Genomic DNA, 10,845 nt, shown 5'->3' on the forward strand with positions numbered 1-10,845 from the left:
AAAAAACGTAAGTATGGAATGTCAGGTCGGGAGAAGTGACCTTCATTGCTGCAGGGAAATTGTACAGACGAAAAATCCTTCCACGAAGGGAGGATATCCTACTACATAATAGAGAGCAACTTCCAAAAAACAGAGAGCAAGTCCTACCCAACTTGAGCGCCAAATAGAAATTGCTTGAAGGTGAATGAGCGACAAGGGTATTTAAATGCAATCCATTGGAATAAATTATGCACGGAAGTACGATTTGAGAGAGAGAAAATTTAAAAAACCTGCACGTGGAAGTTTCTGCACCCTTTGTTAAAAAGTATACATACGTTTAAAAATTGATTACAAGAAAAAGCTGTGTAGCCGTCCGTTGATATGTATCGAACTTTGAGAATGGTATCGTTTCCCGAAAGTTATCGGTCGTGCAATCGTTATTCGAAATTAAATTTTCAAATTGAAAATTGTTAATTTGGTTTTTTCGCGATTTATTTTATGGTATTTTATTTTATTTTATAGTTTATCAACTTAGATCTAAGACAATTGGGCATGGGTATTACAAGTCGTGTGAGGAGAGCGAGTTCCGCCTCCATTTCTAATAACAAGAAGGCAATTACTTTCTAATTGCCGCTTACAGGCTGACGGGATGTGCGGGGAGAGGGGATACAATGGCAGCATACGCGCTATGTTAAGTTAGGTACATACGTTGGTCGTACTAAAACTAGGATTACATTCTAATGGAAACTAAGGCTACAAAGGCCTTTCGCTTTGCTACGAGCCGCTTTGGAGATGTTTCGTTACAGTTCATATGACGAGACTAAAGTTACGTTCGCTGCTAGCTGCTGGCTGATGGCTGCTGGCTTATGGCTCATCTCATCTCTCATTCAATTTCTATGTACATGTCGTTGTTTTGCGTAGAGGCACTATAACTTTGATCCGCCTCGGGATCACTGAGGACACTAGCGTCTGACTCGGCCTCAAAGTCCACTCGGGGAAAAAATTGTGGCGCGTTCGTTGGTTTCGGTACATCCACGTTTGGCGTCTGAGCATCGATGAAAAAGTCTGCGAAGAATACAAATTAGTTAACACCAATTTTGAAGACATCATACTATATTCGTTGTGTGTTTTGTTGTGGGAATGAATGAATGAATTGTTTACGGGGAGACAATCAACATGTGTGGTGTGGACGTTCAATTTGGATCATATCATTTACCTGCCAATGGTATACGATTTGGACTTTAAGAAGGCTAAATATACATATATGAGGTGCATGAAAAGTACGATGAATAGTGTGCTTGGATGGAGTGCTTTAAAAGGCTACGTCGTGCAGTTCGGGAGTCGTGGGCATGATTTGTACTGTAAGAAAGTTTTGGTTTTCGTTCAATTTACAAATAATGATGAATCCCGTCTAGTGGATGATACGATGCGTCGTACTATGGTGGGGCTGTTTGGTCTACCAACCTGACTCGACGCCATTCCACTCGCTGACGACCGTGTTGTGGCTGTGCTGGTGGGGATTCGGATGGTCCTCGACGGAGCCCTCGTAGATCTGCAGGTCGGTGGCCAGTTCATCGTGCTCCGTCATATCATCGAAGTCGAAGATCTCGGTCACCTTCACCTTGTTCGTGTTGTTGTCGGTGTAGTAGTAGGCGTAGAGAGCATCGTTGTGCGTGGTCATCTTGAGAACGTGCTCAAAGTTGTCGACATCGTCCTCCAGGGGAGTGGCACCGCTAAAATTCGTTCATTTCGTTCGTGAGCAACTGTTCTCCTGGAGGCTTTTCGTTCTTAATATCCTTACCACTCATCCACCAGAATGGAGACTCTGGGTCCATATAACCGGTTCGAGTGCAGCAGTCCAGTGGCATCAAAGTGCGGCTGATCATACAGCTGCAAGATCATGCGGTCAAACGATTGTTACTTTGTATTCCTCCAGTGAAATGGTTCAATCTACTCACCGTGAATTTATTGAGCAGGCGTATTTGCATGGCGTTGTTCAATTGGTTGATCAACTCCTCCACCATTTGTCGCGCTTGCTTGGTGAGTTTGGGTGTCAGGGTCGTTATTCTGGGGAAAGTTCGAGAGTTACATTCGATTCGACAGTGTGTGCTGGGGCGAACCTACTTGGAAATGGTGGCCAGGAAAAAGTCCATGGGCACTGTGGCTGGCAGCGAGAGCAGCTTGATGCCCCGATGCTTGAAGATCCAGTTGGCCAGGCCCTTGTTCGCCTGCTCGATGTAGTCCTGTATCACATCCAGAACTGTTTGTGGCATGTTTGAGCTCAAAGCGTCCTGCAAATAGTCAAAGGCATGGACTGTAAGATGAGCTCTGCTTACAGCGAGAGAAAAAGGTGTCGAGCCTCGTACCTTTCTGTGCTTTTTGCACTCCCTGCACTCTGGGTCGAACTCCTGCGGCTGGGCCACTGTCTCGGAGACGACAAACGTGGACTGTACCGCCACGCAGCGGCGGCAGTTGATTAGATTGTTGCGATGCAGGAATTGTAGGGCATCATCGAAGCCCTGCTGGCAGAACTTGCTGAGAAACTCGGGCCGCGGCGGGAACAGAATCCGTACAAATCGATTGATGTTCTGCCTGGAGATCTCGATGCTGGTGTTGGCCCAGTTCAGGTGGAACAGCTGGGAGCTCTGGTCCCGCGGACAGATGTCGCTCTCCCCGCAGAACGGACTGACCGTGATGGTGTTCTCGTCCAGAATGGGCAGATTGTCGGAGAAGGCGCCGTCCATGTAGCGAACGCCACGGAAACGTGGCGGCAGAATCCCCGAGAAGCCCGGTATGAAGCACGCACAGAGCAGCGCCTGCAGCACCTCCTCGCGCGACTCAAACTCGGAGATGATCACATTCTTGCCATCGTAGACGCGGGTCAGGGAGATGTGCAGCCGTCCGTTGACGCGCTTGTGGGCGTCGTCGGGCAGATGCTTCTGCAGCCCCTCCAGCAGGCAGGTCTGTATGTTGAAGGAGGGACTGAAGGGACCCAGTGAATAGCGACGCGCCTCGTTCACCACCCGAAAGAAGTCCGATGTCATGCTGCCTGCAAAGAGAGGAGGTGCGAAGGAGGACGCTTTCGATTAGTAGTTGTCGTATTTTGATAGTTTCCGCTAATCAGGCTTGTATAATAGATTTTGTTTGTGCCTTTGTTTTTGGCGGGGCTATCAGCAGATCTGCCGTGTCTGATGATGCTCTGGGGTTTGTGCGTCATTGTGTCATCCAAAGGGTCACATAGTGTTCCTGGCTTTGGCACTGCCACTGCCACTGCCATTGGTTCTCTACTCGGTTATGATAGGAAATGACGCGCAAGCCTTGAGTGGTTTGGAAGTGTTTGTTTTTATTCGACCCCCAAGGCACGCAATTAATTAACGCGCCCGCTGATAAGCCACGCAACTATGGAGCCCCCGACCACCATATGGTTTATACGTATACACACACATACATGTAGTGTGGTATCGCAGATACAGTGCGTTGCCTAAATGTATGTAACTAATCCCTCCTCCATCGGATAATAGTTACGAAAATCCATCAGACTCCACAAGATTTATGCCAATAATATTCGAATACTAAAAGTGCCATCGAATTATGAAACGCACTGTATGTGTGGTACATTAGTTTCGCGTATGGCCTGTGCCATGTGCCAATGCTGATAAGAAAACTGCTTCCCATGGCCCAGCACTTTCCAAATATTTCGATTAGATTCGAACGGAGAGGCAGAGGCCTACATCGAATGATAAGGCCACCAAACACACACACACACACACACACACACACAGAGAGAGAGAGAGAGAGAGTCGTGCACATCTAAAGATCTGCCTTCCATGTATTTAATGTATTCCAGAAATTGACGCAAAGCGAATTAAAATCAGGCCATCAGACAAGACAAAACGCTAGTCTGGTCTGTTGTCTGGGCTTTGGGGTTTGGGGTCTGCCCGATAGCCCCCTCGTGTCATGTGCATTGGTACTAAGATAAGGGGGAAAAACTAACCATTGTTAGTTACTGATTATATGATGATTTAATGCATCTTATCGTCGATTATGAAAGCACCTAGTATCTACAATATGTTTGACATTGAACTATCAATTGAAGTTTGGAATCGTGCCGAAGAGCTGGCCCGTGTCCACAAGTGTGGGGTCCCATTCCCCCCCCTCGCCACCGTTGCCGCCTACATATCAAATTTGTTTTCGTGATATTCTGCTTTCCGTTCTGTCAACAACAATAAACTAGGGAGGTACATACATACATACATATTTATATGCAAATAAACAACGCTATCGGATTATCGGATTACGTGCAGCCTTTAATTGTTGTTGTTATTGTTTTGCAGGGAACAAATAACAAATTAAGGCATAAATTTATACGAGAAGAATCAGAAGATCGTTTCCAGATTCATTTCTCGTATTGCCCGTCGGGCAAACGTAACCGCAAGTCAAGTGCACAACTGGCGGTTGCACATAACGGGAAACCGAACAGCCACAAAACGACAAACGTGGAGACAAAGAGAAACGAAACAGAGAGCTGCTGCTGCAACAAAAATACATACATATGTACATATGTATATGCATGTGTACAATTTCTTGGGGGCTCGACTCGAATGGAATGGATAAACAAACAAGTTTTCATCACATGGCACGGGCGCGTGTGCGAGCAGACAAGATACATACATGTACACGACATACAACACAAACGCATGCATTTGTTGCTGCTTTCCATGGAACGCCGAAGGCAACAAACTTTCAACAAAAGAGAGGTGCCAGAGGGCAGCGGCGGCGGGAGCGGAAGCGGCACACACCCCCGTTTCGCTGGCAAGAAGCCACGCCATGCTCCGACTCGACTCTCCATCTCCTCTTCCGCTCGCACTTGTGAGGGCAAAAAAAAAACGCCTCATCACGTGATATTGTGGTTGTATTGGGAAAGAACTTCTGCTTCTTCCGCCTCTACGCAATGTGTGTGTGTGTGTGTGTACGCACAGTGGGAACAACAGTTTTATGGATATAGAGAGACAAGAACTGTTCGTTCAATGAAGCTTAAAAAGCTTCCCACCGAAAGGTGGGCATACTTATTGTTTGGACTGTACAAGTTTTCTGTTTTCATGTATATGTATGTAGGTCACGTTGCAATGCCAGGAGAGGGCAGGCGAGGCCATGCCCGTTCTGCACTTGGCAACGGATTTTGGGATGCATTTTGGGAAATGCTACGACTTTCTTTTGCTGTTTTTCAGGGTGGTTTCAAAGCGAGAGGGGGAGAGGGACAGAGAGCTGTGCCACAGCTGCCCTTCAGCTGGATTTACGCGAATGAGAAGCAGCTTGTGTGTAACGCTATCTACACGCTCTGCCGATTAGTTTTTTGTGCCGCAAAAGAAACTGTGTCAATCAACAATGATGCTATAATGCTCAAACCCCATTTACATTGCCGATTGATTGTGTCCGAGATCGCTGAAAGATACGCCGCTAATAGAGGACCCCACCACAAAGCAGTCGGCTGATAAGCGGCCATATGCATATTATAAAAGCCAGCTGCAAATTAACTGTAAATACACACATACATGCATGCGTATGTACATGTGCATTTGTAATTATTTGCTTTGTGCTCTAATCGGTTGGACATAGGGAACTAAGCCCCAAAGCAATTGACGTCAAGTGCGGTGCAGGGATATGTATTTATATTGTTGTATTATTATAAGTGCCAGTATGTACATAGATAATGATCAATCTAAGCCAAACAAAGAGCTCATTGTGCGACTTAAATTAACACACAATCTACACTTGACTCATATTGCAATATGTAACAAAAATCGAATCACCCAATGTGCATATATGTGCGTATATCTGATACACCCTAAACTTGGACTTTGGGCGACGGCAATCAGAGGACACGGCACGGCACACAATAAACATGACTCCCACCACATGATAAGGTACCGGTAAAGGTAATTTCTGCCGATAAGCAATGAATACACATACAGATTCGTACAAATGTGTGCGTGTGTGTGTGTCCGATGATGAATTGCAGTTAAGATTTCTAAAATTTTTGATTGCAGGAGAGTAACACGACGCTTGAAGGTCGGCCATTGGCTTGTATTAACTAAAAATAAATACATATACATATTTGCATTTAGAAATTCCGCCGCAGAAGGTCTGACTTTGCTTTTGAACTCCATGGAAAATCAATCAAAACAAGGCAATTTACACCCACTGATAACATCTCGGGGAACAGGCCCTTGGCAGCGTCATTGCAGTGTAACTAAATATGTAAATATGTATTGTATTTACAATGGGAAGAATATTGAAAACAAAAATCAGATGATCTCTAAACAAGGGCCACACGAATGAATGCCGGACTTGTTCGAGTGGTTCGCGAACAGGAAACAACGGCTGATAAAAATGGTTATAAAAGCGCGATCATGAATGGAAATGGGAATGGTTTCAACTTGAAAGGCTCTTATCAGCCAAGTACAGTTCGTTTCATAAGGTAAAATCTGATGTGTGGCGCAGTTTTCTCTGGTCATCGCTTCCTAAATGTGGGCCCGGGGCTGGGGCAAGGTACATTTCGGATAATAAAAACTTTCACATATCCCATCTGCTGGCGGAACAAATAATCTCTTTGTTTGCGGCTACGCTACTGTACTTAGAACCGACGCCAAGCCGGAGGTTACCCAACTAAAAACAATTAAAAGTCCACACTAGTCCACAGCATTTGGGTGGATCAGAGATCAAAATGCAGTCGACCAAATTTAATTGCCGCAATTAAAGTGGTTACTGAAATTACGGTTCCCACTGTCTTGTGTGCGTGTATGTGTGTGTGTGTCTAACGAATTGCTTTACCTGTTACAAATGCACAGGCATCTGACGGACGAACTTTCTGGCATAAGCGAGAGATTTGGAGAGACAGCAAGAGGGTTCCAGCAGCAAGCTGCAACAATGGCAGGCAGGCAGGCAGGTAGGAGAAGGAGGAAACAGCAGTGAGAGTGCAATGAGAGGAGAGCCAAATATGCAAAAGGGAATAATATAATCCAGAGTGATGCACTCCCCCTCTGCGTCGTTGGAAGCAAAGTCAATGGAAATTGAGCATAGCAGAGACATCCATCGGCAGCGGCAGTGGCAGCGACAGCTGGGGGTGATGATCATCATCGAACGACCCAAGTCGATTGATTATTTTAACGATCGAACGCTGCTGACGTTATTCCCTGCCGATTGTAGATGGCGACCGCGTGCCACTGCTCCATTGGTCAAATGATAAGGCCGTAAGGCAACTGTGCATACTCGTAGTCGAATCGTATGTACGTACATATTACACAAAAACCATGAGTAATACTCTGCCACATTTGTTTTGATCTCCCCTTAGTTTGTGCCCCTTTTGATTGACATGTTTATACCCATTCTACAAGCGGAGCGTTACACACCCACACGCACACAAACACATTTAAATATATAACAAAAAGCAAGACTTATACATATCCCATCCCACAGCTATTTATATACATACATCGACTTTTACAATAACAAAACCTATTTTCATCACATTCCGAAATATGTAAGTTCCGTTGAACGCGCCTCCCAAGCTAAACAAAACAACCAGCTTGCTCGACCTTCAGCATCTCGATAAATGTATATGTATACATGAACACACACACAGAACGCGTACGAATGTAAATGCGATGTGTATGCCTGTGTTTGTGTTTGGGTAGCCCGCCCATTTATTTGTTTCTGCTGTTGGTCGCTGCTCTACAAAAGTACGTTGTCCCGGCCTATCGAATATGTTTTCGTGTGGATTTCAGCTGCGTCGTAGTTTTCATAGCAGAGACGAGCCCCCTTCGACAATTTGGAACACTCTCACACAACAGACAACCCGTAGGTTCTCGAACTAAGTTCGTTGCGACCCACAAACCATAAACAGGCCATCAACTAATTTCATATTCACGCAATAACTAGTCGCTGAACCGGAGTCAGCTGTTCTATGACATACGCATATATGCATGTATGTACATTTATAGGTTCAAGCGGCAAAAAAAAAAATAACACAAAACTCACCCAATGGCAAATCACAGAGCAGGCAGCATGCTGCCAGGGAACCGGCCGAAGCTCCACCAATTTTCTCTAGCAATAGGTGTGGAGCATATTTCTTAAAGCAAACGGCGACTCCGACGTGGTAGATGCCCAAGAATCCGCAACCCGCAAATGATAGATTCATGCTTTGAATACTATTTAAGTATGTATGTATGTGTTTCGACTGAGAACGGGTTGACGTTGTTTCTATTTATTGTCCGTTTGTTCGTTCTTGTCTCTCGCACTTTTCAACGAATTGTTTGTTGTCTTTTTTACAATATTCGTGCTCAGCTCTTTTGCGATAAAAATTTCCGCAAATTTCCGAATGTGCAATAGAGCTCTCGTTGTGGTATCACTTTCAATAATAAAATAATTTCTGCGCCGCACTTCCGACGTCGTCTTCCCGAACCGTTATTTGTAAATAAACAGTGTGCAGTGTGACCGCGGATCTATCGTTAAAATATACTGCCCGACCCTTAGAAATATACCAAAATATACCGTCTCATTTTAAAAATACACCGTAAATATACTGACGAAATAAAGTTCTACTATACGTTTTCCTCGTTTTTGATATTCCTTCGAATATTATTAGCTATATAGAACATTTATCAATGCCCACATAATTTTATCCAATTAATGAACCTATTTTCTAAATGACTGGTTTATTTTAAATACTTGCTTTTATTGCATTTTGCGTAAAAATAGGTTTTAGCAAAAATGGTAAAAAACAAAAAACCAAAGAGGGTAGTCGTTCAAATTTTTCAATTTTGATATGCCGTTAAATATTACTAGCTAGATAGAATATTTAGCCATGCCCACATAGTTTTATAAGATTGATGAATTAATTTTCTACTTAACTGGCTTATTCTAAATACTCGCTTTGTTTGGATCTTGTCTAAAAAAAGGTTTTAGCGAAATAGGTATAACAGGAAAAGATTTTAGTGAAATTGCTCAAACAAAAAAAACGAAAGAGGATAGTCGTTTATATTGTTCAATATAGAGATTCCGTTGAATAATTCTGGATAACTAAAATCGTTATTTCTGCCCACATTATTTTAGGCCATTGATGAATCAATTTTCTAAAAGATTAGCTAGTTTTTAGTACTTGATTTTATTGTATATTGATTAAAACAAGGTTTAAACAAAATAGTTCAACAAAAAAAACAATCGCAATGTTGCTGGTATTTGAAGACATGCTGCTTATAAGCCGTAGTATACGCTTTTGTATACCCTATTTCGTTCATTTAATATGAAGATAAAACGTAATCTATAAAGACCTTTTCTCAAATTAATATATTTTAGACATATTCATGCATATGTTTAGTTTCCTGTATATATAGCCCGATCCCGATACATATTCTTGGTCTTTGTAAGAAGACAATAAGCTTAAAAATATCGTTTGATAGTTTTAAAACAGAGACTGACTAGTTTCTGCATTAATTAGAGCCTGGGATGACAAACATTTCCGCAATTCTATAATATCCTTTTCCCTGGGTATTAAAATTAGTGTTGCCGCAACATTGTACATGGAATGAGACTAAGAATGGCCAATGGAAATCGTACGAAATGCATTGCAAAACTTGATGCTGCTGCATTATGTTTTGAAGAACATTTTTGACGATTCATTGGCCAACATGGCAAGTCCCTGCTGAATAGCATGATGGCAGGAAACGGCCGAGACAGAATGTCCGGATATGACGTGTTAATATTCCCCAATTATTGCGGCATATTCACCCTTAGCATAAGGGAATAATATAGAATAATAATAATAATATAAAATAATTTCAATGTATGGATTGGGAATCATTGCTGCCTACCGGCTATTACCGATTCAAATAAATACCAAAATAAACGGCCTAATTTTTTAAATATACCGAAAATATACCAATAAAAAAATTAATTTCCTTTAATAAAAGAGTAACAAAGCCGTGTTTTCCTTTTTTGAGAACGTTCTTTCATTTGTTGATTTTACAAAATCAACAAAATTTTTCATCGACCAAAAGGGCCATATATTTTACTCGGGACAGAGTGTGACCAGATGTGCATGCTATATATTTAGACAAGCTATATTTCACATATGGACATATATGCTTAACGGTTACACTGTTTAGTGTTGGCTTACAAATAAAATCTGTTAAAGATTCAAATTCTGTATGCAACAGCTTGTTTGAATGTATTTTTGGTGACGATAATGCTCGGAGAAATCACTATAAAATTGTATAAATCCGTTTTTGCGGAACAGAAATGCAATTAACATGTTTTTATCCCCTTATGAATTAATAAAATGGAAGCCTGGTATAAAGTTAAACAATTTTAATGTCCATATAATTATCTTTCGACTGCCCTAATGAGATTAAATGAGTCTTCACTATTGCATTTTTCTAGCCGACTGGTACTTTCTCGCTTGCTTCAATACATTTATGTTGTGCCTGCATGCCTTTCCATTGACGAAAAATGTAATATTTTTATTTTCCACTCCTGCCCATAATAAACCATGTTTGATTTTCCAGTATTAATCGGTTTTTTATTTTTCTGATATGAGTACTTGTCAGCAAAACGCCTGCAGCAAAATTTTCCATCGATTCATTTACGGCACTGAATTTTTTTCCATGGAAAAATGTACTGTTTCTTGTTTATTAGAATAAAACTACAATAAAACAATAAGACATATTTTTAATGGGTTTTCGCGCAGAATACTTATACAAACTCATACTCCATTCAGTTTATTAACACAGACATACATGCATGTATGCATGTACACATACACATATATATTTTGCACATCTGTGTAAAAAAGCACCACACGAGAGCCAT

The 10,845-nt window shown here is 42.2% G+C and overlaps 1 protein-coding gene across 2 annotated transcripts; it reads right to left on the reverse strand.

Annotated features, from left to right (window-relative positions):
• Positions 1-453: 453 nt before the first annotated feature.
• On the reverse strand, positions 454-8,451 carry LOC108152897 (1-acylglycerol-3-phosphate O-acyltransferase Pnpla3). 2 transcript variants are annotated; one of them, XR_001774859.2, is made up of 8 exons: positions 8,017-8,451; positions 2,346-3,028; positions 2,104-2,270; positions 1,938-2,046; positions 1,781-1,869; positions 1,444-1,712; positions 1,196-1,338; positions 1,026-1,044 (listed from the first exon to the last, which is right to left on the reverse strand). XR_001774859.2 is itself a non-coding variant. In XM_017282544.2 (7 exons), the coding sequence occupies exons 1-7, from the start codon at positions 8,174-8,176 to the stop codon at positions 863-865; spliced, it is 1,659 nt and encodes a 552-aa protein (XP_017138033.1). In that variant the 5' UTR covers positions 8,177-8,450; the 3' UTR covers positions 454-862. The 2 variants fall into 2 exon arrangements, 1 of the variants encoding a protein (XP_017138033.1); XM_017282544.2 differs by lacking the exon at positions 1,196-1,338 and having other exon boundaries at positions 454-1,044; positions 8,017-8,450.
• Positions 8,452-10,845: the final 2,394 nt, after the last annotated feature.

The sequence above is a fragment of the Drosophila miranda genome, chromosome XR, assembly GCF_003369915.1.
Source record: "Drosophila miranda strain MSH22 chromosome XR, D.miranda_PacBio2.1, whole genome shotgun sequence".
Classification (NCBI taxonomy): domain Eukaryota; kingdom Metazoa; phylum Arthropoda; class Insecta; order Diptera; family Drosophilidae; genus Drosophila; species Drosophila miranda.

Coding starts and splice junctions, on each gene's coding strand:
- LOC108152897 (XM_017282544.2), bottom strand. CDS start 8,176: ATGAATCTATCATTTGCGGGTTGCGGATTCTTGGGCATCTACCACGTC. Junction 2,047..2,103: donor TTCCTGGCCACCATTTCCAA/GTAGGTTCGCCC, acceptor AACTTTCCCCAG/AATAACGACCCTGACACCCA. Junction 1,713..1,780: donor TCCATTCTGGTGGATGAGTG/GTAAGGATATTA, acceptor AACGAATTTTAG/CGGTGCCACTCCCCTGGAGG.